This window comes from Panthera uncia, chromosome A2, assembly GCF_023721935.1.
Source record: "Panthera uncia isolate 11264 chromosome A2, Puncia_PCG_1.0, whole genome shotgun sequence".
Taxonomy (NCBI): domain Eukaryota; kingdom Metazoa; phylum Chordata; class Mammalia; order Carnivora; family Felidae; genus Panthera; species Panthera uncia.
In genome coordinates, this window is record NC_064816.1 from 21,236,185 (window position 1) to 21,255,438 (window position 19,254).

A 19,254-nucleotide genomic window follows, 5' to 3' on the forward strand; every position below is an offset into this window, starting at 1 on the left:
TACTTAGTGGCCCTGCCTCCAGTTTATAAAGCCACAATGTTATTGGGCTTAGGTATTCAAACCAATGGTGTCCCTTCCAACGGGCCCCTCGAAGGCTGTATGCTTATCAACAAGGACCTCTCATGAAGAACACTTTTTGGAATGACCTTCCGAGCCAGCATGGACCCCCGCCCCCCATCCACCCCCCAAGCAGGCACAGCTTGCTTGCCTACAGAGAACACCAGCGGTGGCTACAAGTCCTTCCCCTCCACGCCCATCCCGCAGTCCTGTCTACAGAGCTGGTCATGGGCATCATCACCATCCCAGAGCCCCAGAGGGCCAGGGCGCTGTCAGCGCTGTGCCCTCACCCCACGCTGCTCAGGGTCCCTCCTTCCACCCCTGCTACCACATGCTCAGTGACGTCCACACCACACTCACCTCCCCCTTCACTCATCAGCTCTTGCCCCTGGAGAAAGAACCTTCGACCCTCCTTTTCTTAAAACCACCCCCACCCCACTCCCATCTCTGAATGCATTTCCTCCCATGTCCATTTCATCCCCTCTTGTCAAAGCCACCCCTGACTGCGAGTGACGTACCCTGACCTCTCTGCCCCATTTGATCCCCCTGGGCTGCTCCCTCATCCCGGGTTTTTTTCACCCCCTATAAATGTCCTACTCACAAATCCTATCTCCAGGCCTCAGCTCCGCATCCCTGCTCCTCCCCAAACCTCTCGCACTCATGGTCCCAACACACAGCTGTAAAGCCAGCATAGCTCGGAGCCTGGCCCACAACGGGGACTCACCTGTTCATTGAGGGGAATGCATATTGGTTAGCAGCCACCTTCTTGCTGGTCTCAGAGGGGCTGGCCCCCCATTGCCCTGCACAGTCACCCAAGTGGCCTTTCTAAAGCTTAAACTGACCACTGCCTAAACCTCGGCTGTTGTTCTTTGGCACCCGGGGACAAAGTTCACGATCTCCACCAGGCCAAGGGTCCTGTCTCCAACCGCAATTTCACAGCAGGGCAGGCACACATGCCCTTGAACATGCACTCACCACATTCATCCTCACAGAGCGCCCATGAGCCAGTACCTGTGTGTCATTCACCTTTGCACCCCAGGACTGGCACCCTGCAGGTGTTTGCTGAGAATACAGACAACTATCAGAGCTGTAAAAGGTCTCAAGGACCACATAGCTCAAAGCAACTCAGAGAGGTTGAGTAAGGGGCCCAGAGTGACCCAGCCCCAGGCAGTGATGAGGCAACAATCTCCCGTCAGTCAATTCTCCAGGGTCAGGAACCAGACCAATCCTCTAGAAACGTCACCTGGAGCCCCACATGTACGCATGCCAGAGCTCTAGCTGACCTTGAGACTGAGCTCCAGTCCATGTAGCCCGAAATCTGGACCCGGCAAGTGAGCCAGGCCTGGCACATAGTAGGACCTCAGCAAAACCAGCTGCTTGATAAAGTCAACCTCTCACCAGCTGACAATTCCCTCCATAAGTTTCAGGGCCGTCTCTAGGCCTTCATCTCTTCATCTGTAGGACGGCCACTAACATGGCCTGAAAGTTTCAGTGGCCTGGAGTTGGTCAACCTAATTTGGTCATTTGCAAACAGGGGACTGCAGCAGCCCAGATCTAAGCTCTGAGATCCACTGTTAGCCCAACTAATTTTTGTTAACCTGTTCCCAAATCACTGTGTCTCAAAGGATGGTTCCAGCCAGCCGCAGGCGGCAGAATTACCAAAAGAGGGCTTGTAAAAGCAGAGCCCAGTGGGTGCCCAGGGGTCAGAACAAGTGTCTGAGGGCCGGCCGGGGATTTGCATTTAAGGCGGCGCGTGATTCTTGCGCACAGCGAAATCCTAACAGCGTCCAACACTTCCGCCTTCGGAGACCCAAGTGTTACTTCAGACCTCGTTTTGTTTGGCAGTAAACACACCAGGTTTCCATTACTCTAACAACACACAACTTAGTTTCTCAGAAGTACTAGCTGCCGCGAAGAAGTCAGCGAGGTTCGGCTGCCCGCGTCCCACCCTTTTGTCTCGGGGAGGGGAAGGGGCGCCGGTGCGGAAGGTGGGGCTCCTGCCTTGGCGTCCAGCCCGGGTCCTCCCGACTCACCCACTCCCGGCCCGAGGCCGCCCGGGGCTCCGGTCTGCGGCCAGGGCCGTGTGGATCGGGACGCGCCCCATGCTACTCACCCTCGGCAGCTGGGGCCCGGGACGGAGCGGGGGGGGGGGGGGGGCGGCTGCGGCGGAGCGGCGGCAGCGGCGTCAGGGCCCTCGCCCCGCTACCCTGTAACTGGCGGCTCCGGCGCACCGCGCGCTCTCCGCGGCCTGGAGGGGAACGACGGGCGGGCGGTTCGGACCGGGTCTGCGGGCTGGCCCGAGCGCGCGTGTGCAATCCTGCACTTGGCTCACTGCTCCCACGTGTGCACGGGGCCCGAAGCGCGCCGGTACCGCCGGTGCTCTGCCCACCAGGCGCCCCGAGGCTCTGGGACGCGGCCCACCCCCGTGAGCCCCGGCAGGCGGGCCCCGGCGCTCCTACGTTGCCACCCAGAGAGGGGTCCGCCCTCGGCGCGGGCAGCGGGGCCGGGGCGGCGCTGCGGGAGGCGGGGCCCCGAGGGATGGCCCCGGGCGCCGAGATAAGAGTGCGGCGGGCCGGGGGCTGACGGGGGTTCCGCGATGTCGCTAGCGCTGCTGAGTCTGGCCGCGCTGTGCTGGGGATTGGTTTCCACGGAGCCGGTAAGCCTCCGCCCGCGCCCCTTTCCCGCGTTCCCTCCCTGGAGCCCCGACCCTGACGGCGTCCGACGCCCCATCTCTTGCTTGTTATCCGAGGGCTGCCTGGAAGGGGCACACATGCGCCCTCTGGGTCAGCCCGACACGCCGTCCTGGGCTTCAGGCTCGAGTCAGGGGCGTCGGAATCAGAGGGACCCGGGCTCAAATGCCAGCCGGTGTTCTGGATTCGGTCATTTATGCTCACTGAGGCTCGGTGTCTTCATCTGTAGAAGGAAGACTCACTTGGGTCTAGTGAGGAACAGCGACAGGGCTTGCAAGGCAGCAGCAAAGAGCCTGGCACATGGTAGGCACTCAATATTGTTAATTGTTACGCTTGCAATCGAGGTCTGCCCACTGTTGGGTACAAAAACTGCTTCTCGGGGCGCCTGGGTGGCTCAGTCGGTGAAGCATCCGGCTTCGGCTCAGGTCATGGTCTCGGGATTCGTGGGTTCGAGCTCTGCGTCCTGCTCTGTGATGCTAGCTCAGAGCCTGGAGCCTGCTTCAGATTCTGTCAGTCTGTCTGTCTGTCTCTCTCTCTTTCTCTCTCTCTCTGCCCCTCCCATACTTATAGAGAATATTCTCTCTCTCTCTCTCTCAAAAATAAATAAATAAACGTTAAAAAACAAAACAAAACAAAAACGCTGCTTCTCCATTACTGCTTGCCCTTTTTTGCCATGTTGATTGATGCTGTGCTAGGGTACCATGACCCGGAGCTAGTAATCTGTTGAACTCTGGTTGGTTTCCTTTTCTCCCCAGTGCCTCGAAGGATTGAGGGAATCTTTTGGGTCACTAGTGAAGAAAAATCTTGTGAAACAGCATTTGAAACTATATCCCTGCTCTCTTAGCATAGAGCATAAAACATGGTGGTTACCTGTTCATGATTATGGAAAGATGAACCCCGATCATGTGCCCTGGTGCCTCCAGCTACTCTCCTTGTTGCTTTGCTTCTTCCTAAAATTTGTCTCACCAGCCCTTTGACAAGAACTCAGCTCCCACTATGGTGTCCTTTTTGTTTAAAAAAATGTCTGATATTACTTGCAGTTCAGCTTTAAAAAGACAAAGATGAGGGACTAACAATTTCACCCAAACCCATATTACTCAAACCATCAAAAGTCTTACCTTCTGTCTTACAAGATGTTTGGAAATGTACAGGCTGAGAGGGATCAGACTCCAGAGCTGGTCGACTTTTATTGTATAGGGTCTTATCACTGGAACTTGCTGCTGCCTGAAAGTTAAATATTTTAGATCCAGTATTTTCTTCCAAAACAAAAGTACTGATTATTTGTTTCTTAAAATGACATGAGCCATTAACCCTAAAGGATTTAGTACTGGCCTTTTTGGGCACTAATGATCAAGAGTTTTTAAAAACTCTTTTCAAAAGATAACATGATGAAATCACAACTGCTTTTTGATTTTCTGAATAGCTAGCTCAGGTGAGTCCTTTTGTATCAGAGGAGGAATATTTTAAAGACACTGGGACAGCACCTTGGATTGCATTCATAACTTTCTTCCATTTATCTTCTTGGCACAGCTAGTCCTTAACCTGGAGAGAATCAATAGGTTCTCTGGATGGTCCTCAAAATCTACACTTGAACATTAGAGTGGGAAGGGGTCTTCATGATGGTCCAGATCACCCCTGCTTATAGCAGGGAAAGGGGGTGAGACGCAGAGAGGAGTGGAGACCCAACTCTAGTTTTTAAGTGTGGTGATGAGCAGGCTTGAGGATCTAAGTATATTGATAGCTAATCTAAGGTATATCGTAGCCTACGATGGGCCAGCTTAGTCTCCCCTAAATTGAAGTGGAACCAGCCCAACTTTTCTCTGAAAGTTTGCCACTTGTATATACATTTTAAGAAAAATATGGTGTTTTGTCTAATTTGGCAAATGAAGGCTTATGGTTTGCTGACATTCAACACAATACTTTGTTTCTTTCTCTCTTGCAGACCATTCAGTGTGGCTCTGAACCTGGTAGGTGTGCTAGGGAATGGGTATTTGGGGCTTTATACTGACAGAACAGTGGACTTTTAGAGGGCCCAAATCCAGGCAGTGGGTCATTGGAGACCAGGGAGAAGGTGAAACATTGCTTTGTTAGCCAACGTGGATGAAGCCTCTACCCAGCAAGGCAGAGCTCCCAGTGTTTCAGGTGGGCTGGCTTCCTGGCCAGTAAGAGGGGCACAGGCAGGGCCGGAACCCCCGTTCATGGTGGAAAGTGAAGCCTGCCGCTCTGGGAGATCAAGTGCTGTGATAAGGAGGTCACTTACAGTGGAGAACAGGAAGCAGCTGTCTTAGAGAAGGAGGAGTGTTTGAGATGGTAGCCTTTGAAGAATGGGTGGGCTCCCGCCCAAGAATTGTGGATGGAAAAAGGTGAGCTGGAGGAGGGTTGGGGCCACCAGGATTAGGAAGTGGGAGTTGTGTGGGCCAGCTGGCTGGAGTCCAGGCTGATACATGAGGGACAAGCATGTCAGATTTGCTAAATACATCCTTAAGTGCACAGGCGCATGGGGTGGTCCCAAGTGCCCTGTGGAGTGGGGCCGGAAGGTTACCAATCTCCTTGGCCATAAATCAGCCAGCACTAAGAGACGTGTGCTGCCTTAGCAGGAAGAAGAGATGAATAGGGAGCGAAGGATGGATCGGGGTGGGCCACTCAGAGGAGATGGCGTTGGGTAGGGCCAGGGAGGAAAGCGTCTTAGGCAGTTTTGCCTCTTCCCAGGACCGTCTCCAGAGTGGATGATCCAACACACTCTGACCCCAGGAGACTTGAGGGACCTCCGAGTGGAACCTGTTAGAAGCAGAGTTGGAATGGAGGACTATTCAATTTTGATGAATGTGAGCTGGGTACTCCGGGCAGATGGTAAGTCTGCATCAAGCAATAAAGTATCTACTAAAGCAGAAAAGTGCAGATTGTGTGACCCATTAATTCCACCGCTGGCAGGAACCAAACAGAATACTGTAAATACATAAGGGCACCAAAAGCCACATACTGTGGTCCCCCCTTATCTGCGGTTTTACTTTCCATGGTTTCAGTTACTCACGGTCAACCAGAGGCTGGAAGCAGACGGTCCTCCTTCTGATGTATCTTCAGAAGGTCCATAGTAGCTTAATGCTATGTCAGCACCAACCACATTCACCTCACTTCACCTCATCACATAGAAGATGGATGAGCACAGCACAATATTTTCAGATAGAGATCACATTCACATAACTTTTATTACAGTCTGTTGTTATAATTGTTCTATTTTATTTTCAACTATTGTTAATCTCTTGCTGTGCCTGATTTATAAATTAAACTTTATCATAGGTATGTGTGTATAGGAAAAAAAAATGTAGATAGGGTTCAGTACTCTCCACAGTTTTAGGCATCCACTGGGGGTCTTGGAACATATCCCCTATGAGTAAGGGGGTGGGGTGCTGCTGTACTAGATTATTCTTGGTAGCATTATTCATAACGGCCAAAAAATGGAATGCATCAAACGCCTGACAGTAGAATCGGAATCAGAACCAACCCGATGCAGCAATGAGTATGATGATCTGTCACTAAACACAGTATGGATGAATGAATCTCACAAACATAAGACACCAGATTCCAGAGTCCACATCCACATCTGAATGCAAGACTAAGTGGTTGGAAGCCACAGTAGTGGTTCTTCTTGGGTAGGGAGCAACTGACAGCACGAAGGGCATTCCTGGTGTGTTTCTCAGCCTGGGTACTGGCCACATGAGTGTGACAACCCATCATGTGGTCTACTTACGATCTGTGTACTCTTTGGTTTGTTATATCTTGTGGAAGAAAACAGAGTAAGTGCAGAGATGATTTCCCTCCCCCCCCCCCTCCCGCCCCAGCCCCCAACGACCACCAAGTTTAGGAAAAGTGCTGGCTCAGGTACATTTCTGTTTCCCAAATGGCACCATGAAAGTCCTGGCATTTCCCCCAAGGCAGCTTGCAAGTTCTTCCAATGAACCAATCCTGGGGGCCTAAAGTCCATGTCTCTGCTTTCTACCCGCTCAATTCAGTTCAATTCCATCAAGTCAGGAATTCAGGAGTGCCAGGCACAGAGAGGTGAGGCGGCCACAGTTCCCACCCAGTAGGGCTCTCAGAGGACGGGGGGAGGCAAGCAGAGGGACACAGGCTCAGTGTCAGGGGGTCCCAGAAGGAGCTGTGCTCCATCTGAATAGGGTGGAGGCAGTGGGGAGTTGGCGAGAGTCCTCAGGGAGCACTGTAACTAGGTGGTGCAGTGAGGCAGTGGCCCCACACCGAGTACAGAGTGAGCATTTGCATTTGTTAGCTGTTATTACAGGAGAGCTTGGCCTTGAAGGAGTGGTCAGCCTTCCAGGCAGGGAATAGGGGGAGGGAGGGGCAGTCAGAACAGCATGGTTTGGTGATGACACTCTGAGGGGCCTGTTCCTCTTAAAAGACACCCACGGTAGTGCAGAGCCAGAGTCCCCTTTGCAGGATCCTGTGAAATTGAGGGTTACCGGTGAGGAGGAAAGAGCTTGGGTTTTGGAGTTAAATCCATATCTGCCACTGATGAGCTTTGTAAGCTTAGGCAGTGCTCCCTGAAATCCCCCAAGCCTCACTCACCCTATCTGTAAACAGAGGACAGCAAAGGTGCCTACCTTACAGGACTGTTGTGAATATGAACTGGGATAAGACATGTAAACCCTCCAGCATCAAGCTGGCCGCATGGTAGGTGCTAAATAAACAGCTGCCTTCTTGCCTGTCTCTACAGCCAGCATCCGCTTGTTGAAGGCCACCAAGATCTGCGTGACAGGCAAGAGTAACCTCCAGTCCTACAGCTGCGTGAGGTGCAATTACACAGAAGCCTTCCAGACTCAGACCAGACCCTTTGGCGGCAGAGTGAGCGCGCTGAGGCACTTCGGCTAATTGTCGTTAAAGCTCGCCCCTTTGCTTGGGGGGCAGACGTGACGTGCAGTACACACAGGCTGCTGAGCAGCCACAGCTTGGAGCCTGGAGTAGGATGCCTGGGTTCAAATCCTATTTTTGGCCACATCTGGGCTGTGTGCCGTGGGCAAGTCAGCATCTCTGGGCCTCAGTTTCCCCATCCGCAAAGCGAGGGGAGCTGAACTTAAATTATATCCTGGCTCTAAAATTTACACTTCTCTGATTCTGTGACTTACACTGGCAAATGGTGTGAGCTCTGTTCCCTTAGTAGACATCAGCTGGAGACAGAAGTTTCAGCAGTAGGTAAAGGAATGCAATTATAAATGGAAAGGGCAGCACACAAAGGCACTACATCTCTGTGTTGCAGTGCTTTGGGAATTCAGGGGTTCTTTGCTTTGCCTTGCAGTGGACGTTTTCCTACGTAGGTTTTCCTGTGGAGCTGAACACAGTCTACTTCATTGGGGCCCACAATATCCCCAATGCAAATATGAATGAAGACAGCCCCTCCATGTCTGTGAATTTCACCTCACCAGGTAACTCCCTCACTCCTCTGTCATCCTCTGTCTTGCGGGGATGCTTGCTGTCTGGTGTGTGGTTTGGCACAGAGAGGCTGGGGTGCCTCGACAAGGCATTTGGCTTCGCCGAGTCTGGTTTCCTCGTGAGACACAGTAGTGACTATGCCTCACTCACAGAGTGGGGGAGAGGAGGAAGTCAGATAAAAAGTAGGGAAAAGCCTGTTCCTGTGTGTCAGGCACCAGCTGAGCACCTGACGTACATCCTGTCACCAAAGCTTCCAACAGCCCTGAGGTTGTTGGATAGGTGAAGACATTGAGAGCTTAAGTGACTTGCCCTGGGTTACACACACAGGAAGAATGAAGCTGACGTCCCAACCCTGGGCCTTCTTGATCAGTGACTTTAACCATCTGCCACTAATGCAGAATGTTGTGGGTACAATGTGGGCTCCAGTGTCGGCTGGCTTCCTCACTGGCTGTGGTGTTTGAGGAGTAGCTGGGTCTCTGAGGACACATGGACCCCAGTCGGCCCCCGGGGCTGTTAGTGAAATGCAGGTGGCACTGGGTTGAGCGCTGGGTTATTTCCCCTATGCTACAGCACACAACCAGCCCTCCAGTATCACACCTTCAGGGTCACACACGGGGCTGCCGCGAGGATGAGACAGGATCGTGTGTCATGTGTAGAGGGGCCAGCATGGTGCCCAGCTACAGCGGTTCCCATGCCACCCTCACCTGGGATGGGTCACCTGTTCTGTACTCCACTCCTGTCCTCTGCCTCTGGCAAGGTGTCCAAGCCAAATGGGGTAATTTCTGATTCCTTGCTGTTCTTTGAGAGTGTGGTCCAGGGTGTTCTTTTTGCCCCACAACTTACTACATAGTAGTTTCCAGCTTTCTTGATGCGACCAAAACCCATTTTAAAAAACATAAATGTCTTATTTTGGAGTAATTTTAGCTTTACAGAAAAGTTGCAAAGATAATACAAAGAACTGTGTGGATGTCCAAAGGATCCCCATATAGCTCTCACGCAGTTTCCCCGATTATTCATTCACCTTTGATGTCACCGTGGTACATTTATCAAAGCTAAGAAACCAACATGGGTACATCCCTATTAACTAAACTCCAGACTTTATTTGGATGTCACCTGCTTTTCCATGAATGCCCTCTTTCTGTGCCAGTCCCGTTTAGTCCTCGTGTCCCTCGGTCTCCTCTGGTAACAGGTTTGAGTCTTCCTTTGTTCTTCAGGACCTTGACAATCTAGGGTGCCGGCCAGGCATCCTGCAGAATGTCCCCTAGTCTGGGTTTGTCTGATATTTGTCTCCTGATTAGATTGGGGGTGTGAGTTTTTGGAGAGACAGTGCAGAGGTCGAGTGTCCTTGTCCTCGCTTCCTATCAGGGGCGGGTGACATACACACCACGTCACTGGTCATGTTCACCATCGTCACTTGGTTAAGTGGTACCTGCCAGGCATCTCCCTTGTAAATCTACTGATTTTCCATTTCTCTACTATGACTTTTTTAAAAAAGCAAATGACTGGGGCGCCTGGGTGGCTCAGTCGGTTAAGCAGCCGACTTCGGCTCAGGTCACGATCTCGCGGTCCGCGAGTTCGAGCCCCGCGTCGGGCTCTGTGCTGACAGCTCAGAGCCTGGAGCCTGTTTCAGATTCTGTGTCTCCCTCTCTCTCTGCCCCTCCCCTGTTCATGCTCTGTCTCTCTCTGTCTCAAAAATAAATAAACGTTAAAAAAAAAAAAAAAAAAGCAAATGACTAAATGTCCCCCTATTCTGGGATAGGGGTGTGGGGTGGATTGAGTTCCACTTCCTGGAAGAGGCAGTATTTACATATATTATCAAACATTTTCAAAGGTTCAAGTCTTCTCCCGGGGATCATAGATACTATTCTGATAAAGGTTGTATTTAAATTAGACTCTGGTTATCATGTCGTGGGTAGTCTTCTGTTTAACCACCAAATGCCAAATGTTAGCGTCCCATTTAAATTTGCTATCTTACCTCAAATCTTGAGTATTCTAGCAGTTTGTTACAACTGTGGTAAGCATGTGTGCATGTGTGCTTACTGGCGAGGGAGTGAAGCAGAGATCCCTTTTTCTAACGTAAAAACTTCCATTCAAATCTCCAGGCTGCCTAGACCACATAATGAAATACCAAAAAAAGTGCATCAAGGCAGGTAAGTAAATACATGTTTGCTTTTGTCATTAGAGGAACCTGGAGCCAGCACAACCCAATCCATCTTCCATGAAGAAACTGAGGCCCAGAGCAGGGGAGTTCTGTGTCCAAGTTGCACGGAGAGGGCTGATCCTTGGCCAGCACTCCTGGCCAGCACTGTACTGACTCAGTCAAGCAGCCTGTCCAGAGAAGGACCCATTCTGAGTAGGTTTAGGTAGTGAGCCAACAGTCACAGAAAAACACCCGCTGTACAAACTGCACTTACAGTGGTGCTGATTGGAGGCCCTTCCTGACTGGAGGGGAATCTGTAAGTCCTTCCACTGACCTCTGGCCCTGGGGGCCCAATGAACCTTCCATTTGGATTAGCAAACATTCGAGGTGGGAGTGTGAGCTAAAGTAATGACCTCAAAGCATATTCTCAACTTGTGTCTTCACTGGAGTTCACCTCTCACAGGCTAAACTATTAGAACCTGCCTCTACCCTTGGAGTTTTGAAATAAGTATCTTGAGGATAATCAGTCCTAAGTGTCCGATTTCCAAGGATTTTACAAGGGTGCTTGTAAATTTCTGGGTAATACAGTCTTATGCTAATGAGGCTAGTGGCACGAGGGAACTAATCCCCATCTTTTAGGCACCCCCAACCCAGCGGGCATCCCTGTGCACCCCATCAGACTGAACTGCACACAGACTCCTTCGTGGAAGGCAGACTTGGAGCTTTATGCTTCCTTTCTTGCCTCCTGCCAAAAGAGATCTGGACTGTGGAGGGCACAGTGGGTGTGGGGAGCTCTGAGGGCCTTCCATCAGTCCTAGACCCCCCCCCCCCACCCCCCGCCAAAGACGGTTCTGAGCTAGGGCCTGCATGCTCTCCCCCATGGGGAAAACACCACACACTCCCATGTCTCCTGTTCCTGGAAATTAACCTGGTACTGATTTGCAAGTCCCAAAAATCAAACAACTGACTTTGTCTCACTGAGTAGGCCTGTCAGGGGGTATCCACTCGCTCTATAACCTTAAACATATCTTCTGGCCTGGGGCTCCTCCTCCCCATCCTGGAAAGGAAAAAATGCTGACCTCAACCCTTAACTCAAAATGGATGTTGAGAATTGAAGGGGGTAGTAGAACCCCATCTGTGCCTCCCACACCACCCCCCGCCCCCAGCCCAGGGAAGCTATCTCAGCAAAGTGGTGATATGGGGCCCCTAAACTTTCTTGGGTAGCAGGTACTTTGCGATGCTGGGAGCAAGGACTAGTAAAAGGTACACTGTGCAGAGAGCCCTTGGATGCACGCATGCCAGAGAACTTAGATTTGTTTTGGCCAAGCCCTTTGGGAGACTTAAATGGGGGGCAGTTTGCAACACCGTCCATGTGATTCTCTCTGGACTCAGGAAGTCTGTGGGATCCCAACGTCACTGCCTGTAAGAAGAACAAGACGGTGGTGGAAGTGAATTTTACAACCAGCCCCCTTGGAAACAAATACATGGCTCTCATCCAAAATCGCATCGTAATCGGGTTTTCTAACGTGCTGGAGGTACCTCTTCCCTTCGTTTCCTAACACCACCCCAGCCTTGCTCACCTTGCTGACAAGGAAAATGCAGGTCCCCTAGGATTCTCTGGACAGGCTCTCCATTTTAACGGCACAGGCGGGTGGGTCCCTGATCCAGGTGTACGGGGCTGTTTTGACTCATTTAACAAATGAACACAAGTCCCTGGGAACATCCCTCCAACTGTCCCTGGGAATCTAAAACCAACCAGAGGTGGACATATCCAAAGTAGGAAATGAATCCTTATTCACGCAGAGTCTGAGGAGTTGAGTCAGTTTGGGAAGAGCAGTCTTTTCACTGGCAATCTTGGTTCTCCCTCCTCTGGCTCATGATTCTCCATTCCGTCTCATTCACTCTGCCCCAGAACAAACCCCCAACGCGAACTTCTGTGGTGATCCCAGTGACTGGGGAGAGTGAAGGTGCTATGGTCCAGGTAAGGCTCACCGAGCCGTCCGCGAGGGCAGGGGCGCTGGGGGACTGGCTGCTGCTGCACAGGCCACCGGTCACGGGCGCTGAGGAGCTCCTGCCCCCGGTTCGCTTCTGCCGGCTGCCTGCACTAAGCAACAAGTGGGGAACCCTTGCCTCATTCGTTATGGAGGCAAAGGTGGAAGCAAACCTTCGGGCCATGATCCATTTTGCTTTTATTAGTGGCTATTGACTTTCCGTTTTAGTCATAGAGCCTCAGAGAACTTCCGAGACAGGAGTACCATTTAATTTTCCCAAATTTCGGTTTTAACTGCAAAATGAAGCAACAAAGCATTTAAAATCAGAAGGTTTGGGTTTCGAGCAGCGTATAAACTTTGAAGGGCAGCTCCTGTCCTCTCGGCGTGAGTCTAGTCAGCTGGAAAACAGGAAGCTGGCCCAGGCAGATGCTCTCCGGTCTCTTTCAGCTCCGAGTTTATGATGTGGGGACATGTAGGGTCATAGAGGGACACAGCCACACCCAAGGCATAAGGAGCTTTTGTTTTTCATTCCCTGGAACATAAAGGTAGCACTCAGGCATGCCAGAGGGAGCAGATACCTGTCTGCATATTGTGACTGCACCCCTTTTCCAGGGAACCAGACTTTCCTAGTCCCGGAGGATATATCTGTCAATAGGAGCTCTACTGCTCTGGGTTGTTTTTTTTTTTTTTTTTTTTTTTTTTTAGAGGAAATATTTGTATATGTATTAGGCTGTGACCTAACCCTTTTAGATAAGGAAGCCAACATGTTAGCAACATGTACAAAGTTTACATTCACAATTTAGGAGTCAGGTGTTTGGTCTCAGGTTGCTGGTTTGGATTTTAGGGCTTTGTTATGGAAGTGTGACCAAGGCAAAAAATGTTTTGTTTTGTTTTTCACCCTATTACAATGCTGGGGTGGGGGTGCGGTTCAAACCAGGAGAGAAAGGGGGGAGACATTTTGGTGGGAGTAGGCATTATGCTGAGCTTCTGCTCTGAAGCATGATGCGAGCTTCCCAAGCCTCTTGTTTTTCCCTCAGCTGACTCCATATTTCCATACTTGTGGCAATGACTGCATCCGACGCAAAGGAACAGTTGTGCTTTGCCCACAGACTGGCATCTCCTTCCCACTGGATGGTCGTAAGTGCCCAGCTATTTGTGCAGGGTGATCAGAGAGGTTCAGGGTGATCAGAGAGGTTCAGGGCCTGAGAGGCCCAGCAGCACTACCCCATTCAATACGGGCCAGGGTGGGCATGCACCTGCAGGAGGGTGCAGGAGCCCCTGCTGTGTACACGGTGGGGGGCTGGGGTGCAGAGGAAGATGTCCATGCCGCCGTGCCAGAGGCCCTGACAGCTGATCGGGAATGGAGGCTTCATTTGCAAATCCACCACGAGATCCTTTATGAAACAGGATGCACACAAGAAGGGGGAAAAATAAACAGTGCAGAATGGATGTTCATTGTGCTACAAGGACCTGCTGAAAAGTCAGTGGCGCTAAAGGACTGAGTCCATGAGGGAATGTGCATTTCACCGCACTGTGATTTTCTTACCAGCCTCAGTGGCCTGGCCTGTTACTGTAATTTGATATGGTCACTCAGCCACAAATTAGCAATATTGACCCCCAAAGACACACCTCACTGATGCCTGAGAGCAGCATATTTGGGGAAAATGTCCTTCTGGATTTAGAGATGGTAGTTCTCTTATTACAGACAGACAAATGTTCCCAGAACTAGCCCGGGCTGGAGTCAAAAGTTGCAAAGTGTTGCTCTCAGAAACTCAGCCCAACAAACTGACAACCTAGGTGCCTAACAGTCCTGACTTCTATGTGGGCACAGTGCCTATGGATTCCTGAGCTTACCTGACAGATATTCCTGTGGGAGGTGGCATTACCCACCGTGTTTGTCAGTCTAACAAAACAGCCTTGAAAAATGGCATCTGTGTGTCCCATGTATTAAGTAATCACACTGAGAATAACATCAATTCATCAAAGAACAAAAAACCTGAATGCAAACTCTGGTTACCAGGGTGAAAATGCCTGTATGTAAGTGCAGTAAGAAGCCAAAATGATTTTGGCAGAACTTTCTTAACCTCCTGGGTCCCATATCCCTTTTGAGAATCTAACAAATGGCCTGGACACTCTATGGAAAAATGCACCAATCTGCAGACCCCCTAGAGATCTACTGACCCTTGGTGTTAATAGGAATCTAAACTTTGGGGTGCCTGGGTGGCTCAGTCGGTTAAGTGTCCAACTTCGGCTCAGGTCACGATCTCGTGGTTCACGAGTTCGAGCCCCGCGTTGGGCTCTGTGCTGACAGCTCGGAGCCTGGAGTCTGCTTCCGATTCTGTGTCTCCCTCTCTCTCTGACCCTCCCCCCATTCATGCTCTGTCTGTCTCAAAAATAAATAAATGTTAAAAAAAAAAAAAAAAGCTAAACTTCTACAGAGTATAGAGTAAAAATCTTGTTTACAAATAGGAGATAAATTTGGCTTTGTTTTGCTGAAAGTAAATCAACTTTGTTTTCTCCAGGCAGAAGCATGATGGGTGGCTGGTGGCCTTTCTTCCTCCCAGCCCTGCTGGGGGCCACAGCATTGCTGGCGGCTGGGATCTATGTAATATGGAGGCACAGTAAGTGTTATGATTAGTTCTTTAAAGAAACCTGAATGAGGAAATAACACTGAATTTTTTAAAAGATTCCTCCAGAAGCAGTTACATTTTGGCATCAAGGCAAGAGCACTGATGTAATGCCCTAGAATTCTCCAAAAATACTGATAATGATGACTTAGTCACAACCACCAAGGCAAAGCAGGGATGGGGACCTCTCGATCCGGTGACTACCACCGGTTTCATTTTTACCATTGGGGCACCTACAAGCACTACAATGGGCACAAGGCAGCGAATAGCGAATTGCATTTTTGCCTGTAACAGGTACTCCAAGCTTGTTCCTACTTTTTAAAAAGTTGTCCCATAGCATAAGAACAATACTCACTTGAATTCGTGTACCTCAGGGTCCTTGCCAACTCTTTAAACATCAAGAACTTAAATACAGAAGTCAGAGTATTTATACAGATACACAGCGAGAAGGAAGCCCATTGCTTCTCCTTTTACCGTATGAGTCCTTTGTGATGTTGTGGACAGAACAAGATTAATCTCATAACCTAAGTAAGAAAGCCATGTGGAACCCTGACCTTGGGAATACTTCTATTCAGGGGATATGATCTGGCCTGTATTAGTTATAGTACTTTCATATGTAGTTTCTATTCTGTAGCACGTACAGAATTCCAGTCAAGTTCCAGCTGAAATGGGGTACCAGTTAATCTAACACAACCACACAAAGACTACCACTTGCAGGCATCAGATGGATCAATTACTGAGTTGACTTAATTCAAAATGTGATGTGAAGGGCACAGGTCAGGTACCTCTGTTTATATAGGACACTATGTAATACTGGTTAGAACCACCCACCTAAAACAAAGTACCTCCAACCTAAACAGTTTCTGTGACTTCATTTGAAAAGATATGGGTTAAGAAGACTGACTTAGTGATGGGGACTTGAAAATACATCATTTAGAGCATCTTTAAGGTTGTGTTGAGCATCAGTGTGTTTCAGCTGGTATGTTCAAAAGGAACATCGGGGGTATTTTCCTTGCTGGCAGAAACAACGTCCCTGGTGCTCAGCCAATATTCCCTCGCTGGGATTCATTTACTAGTGGTGGTTCAGATTAGATGACGGCCTGCTGTGTGCCATTCCTAGCTAACAAATGCTCTCTTCCCCCCACAGAAAGGATCAAGAAGGCCTCCTTCCCTACTGCCACCCTCCTGGCCCCCATTAAGGTTCTTGTGGTTTACCCATCTGAAATATGCTTCCATCACACAGTGTGTCACTTCACTGAATTTCTTCAAAACCACTGCAGAAGCGAGGTTATTCTTGAAGAGTGGCAGAAAAAGAAAATAGCGGAGATGGGTCCAGTGCAGTGGCTTACCACTCAGAAGAAAGCAGTGGATAAAATCGTTTTCCTACTTTCCAATGACGTCAACACCATGTGTGATAGTACCTGTGACAAGAGTGAGGGCAGCCCCCATGAGAACTCCCAAGACCTGTTCCCCCTTGCCTTTAACCTCTTCTGCAGCGATCTGAGAAACCAGACTCCCCTTCGCAAATACATGGTGGTCTATTTTAGAGAGGCAGATACCAAAGACGAGTACAGTGCGCTCAGTGTCTGCCCCAAGTACCGCCTCATGAAGGACGCTCCTGCTTTCTGTACAGAACTTCTCCGTGTCGAGCAGCACATGTCAGCGGGAAAGAGGCTGACAGCCTGTTCCATGTAGGCCACCCAGGAGAAGTGAGGAGCCCTGAAGCCTTCCTACTCCTCCACATTATAGGGGGAAAGCATCTCAGGATTCTAAAGTTTCTGTATGGACTACGTGCAGGGAGGATTTTACATACACCTGCTTTATTTAGCAATAGGAATATAGGGAGGATTCATAACTAAATACATATGCCTTAGCTTAATCAAAACTTTCATGCCAATAAAACTGTTATAAATACTACTGTAGCATTAACTAAAGGACAGAAACTAAATTTATAATTATAAAGCTAAATCAAAATCAAGGAGAGTAATAATGCAAAATTATAACCATTTTGATAATGCAGTGATAAAGCATCTTCCAGCCAAACATCCAGTCTTGAACAGTCCATGCACTGCACCGTAGGTAAAACTTTACTTCTGTAACCTTCTAAACTTAATGAGTATCAAATTTAAGAAGCCTTCGCTAATTCACTCAAGTAACTTCATAGGTGAAAAACCCTCTATTACGTACAAAAACTATTAAAAAAAGACAGAATAGGGAATAACGAGCTGAACTCATCTCTGCTGGCCAGATAACACAGCATACAGGTAACTGCTCATACTATCTGGCACTTGTATAGGACCTCTCTGAACTAATTCATGACCTGTCTGATTCTTGTACAGGTGACTTTTAACATGGACACCAATATACATTACTTGCAGACCTCCTATCAACTTTTGCCCAAAGTTACCTATTAGAGGTCACGTCAAGAGTTCAGTTTCTTGGTTATTATGTTAACTTTTCATGTTCAAAACATAAATTGTTCCTGCCCTTTAGAAAGTTAGCCCTCTTGAAGTAGTCTTTTATAAATCAGTTATAATGGTTTAAATTACCATAGAGCTCCATGACATAGAAATGTATGGTATTTTAAGTCTTCCAACTTCTTTCTCTAAAAGCATCTTTTTAAAGCAGAGGTTACCAAGGGGCTATATATATTATTTATATTTATATTATGCCTATTTTTCTAAGATTGCTGGTCTTTCACACATGCAATCCTGTATCTGCTCTAGAACGTGGCTCAGTTTCAGGTGGATGACTGTTAAAATATATTTGTGAAGTGTCAAAACTATCCTTAAAGGGCCATGCCACCCCTTCTAATACATGTCTTATGGATAAATAAAAACCAAAATAAGGAAGCACAGAGTGAAAACTCACCATGTTCAGCTCCCCAAGCAGATATTTAGTAATGGCTGAGACAATATGTTTAATGTGGTTAAGCTCACTTGTCATGATCTGTTTTCATGGTGCTTAATAAAGTGCTGGTAAAAGAAGACGGACATGGCTTATGTCTAAACTTGGATCAGAAACCAACTTCCTCTGAATCAACATCTACCAGTTATAAGAACAATGTTATTATGTAAAAAAAAGATTATGAACAAAACTAACATTTTGCTTTTGGAATTAGGTAGCCACTAATAAATTGTGTTGAAACAGCCCAGATACATAACTAAGATCAATATTGTATATTTTGTTAAAAAAAATAAAAAATAAAGAACACATAATTTTCAAATTGAAGGCACACATCTTCAATAGTACCAACATGTTAAAGTTGTTTTGTTATACTGGTGGACTCTTCCCTGTTCCTGACCTACTGAGCAGGTATGTAAGATGCTTCCATTTATGCAAATGATCTGGTACCAGCATTTCTCCACATCCTAAGACTTCTAACCACCCTTATTCTCTTTTTCTATATTCCACTCTTCCTTCCATCTCTTATCCATCCCTACTTCTGTCTCTCTGTCCCCCTCCATCTCCAGTTCTGGATGAGCAGATGGTGGGAACAGGTACCCAGCAGGGGGTGGCAGGGATCCGGCACTCTCCCAGGCCCCCAGGTCTCTGAGCCTCTAGTGCTGTGCTTGCTGACTGACTCCCGTCTCCAGACAATGCCTTCTCTTCCTGGGGCCGGGAAGGCTTCACCAAGGCCTGGACCACTGGTGCTACTAGCTGTCTGTACTGAGATTTTGCTTCAGATTGCTCACAGATTAAGGTCAAATAATCGTACTGGGCACAAAGAGCTCCAAAACCTTTCTCTTCATTCCTCAGGTATAGGAAAACTGGGGGGCTCAATGACTAAGTTAGTAGTAATTACAACAGAAGTTAACAACTTGAAATTATACCTGAATTATTTCTATTTGGCTTTAGGAAGGAAATGAATTTTCCTTCTCAGTTTTTGTTGTTTTGGTCAGATAATGACGGTTTTCTTTCCCCAAGCCCACCTGGAAGCATGTTGGGTAACAAAAGCCGGCCCACCCAGCTTTAAATCTTTGCCTCTGGAAATCCAAACCTCTACTGGTCACTATCTTTTTTGTAATCCGACAGAAAAAAAGAAAAAACCTTTTTTTCTTCTTATTTGGAATTCCAAGAGCACAGAGGAGTCACAACATGTGTGCCTGCTGTAACACATGAGGGAAATGGCATGACTGGACAGTTCTCAGGATTCAGGTACACGAGTCATATACCCACTCCTATGGCTGCATGTGATTGTCTGAGGACACTGAGGTCAACTTAAATCAAGGCATACATATGAGAGCCATACAACAGCAACATTTCCCGTCATCAGGGAACTCCTGCCACCCTGAGAAAGGGGCAGGAGA

The 19,254-nt window shown here is 48.6% G+C and overlaps 1 protein-coding gene across 2 annotated transcripts; it reads left to right on the forward strand.

The window, feature by feature from the left end:
* Positions 1 to 2,353: 2,353 nt before the first annotated feature.
* Positions 2,354 to 18,161, forward strand: IL17RB (interleukin 17 receptor B). Of its 2 annotated transcripts, none has more exons than XM_049640719.1 (11): positions 2,354 to 3,050; positions 4,690 to 4,714; positions 5,457 to 5,597; positions 7,474 to 7,601; positions 8,053 to 8,179; positions 10,289 to 10,336; positions 11,719 to 11,861; positions 12,239 to 12,307; positions 13,355 to 13,454; positions 14,840 to 14,938; positions 16,092 to 18,161. In XM_049640719.1, exons 1-11 carry the CDS (start codon positions 3,048 to 3,050, stop codon positions 16,637 to 16,639), a joined length of 1,431 nt encoding a protein of 476 aa, XP_049496676.1. In that variant the 5' UTR covers positions 2,354 to 3,047; the 3' UTR covers positions 16,640 to 18,161. The 2 variants fall into 2 exon arrangements, with proteins under 2 accessions (XP_049496676.1, XP_049496677.1); XM_049640720.1 differs by having other exon boundaries at positions 2,354 to 2,713.
* Positions 18,162 to 19,254: the final 1,093 nt, after the last annotated feature.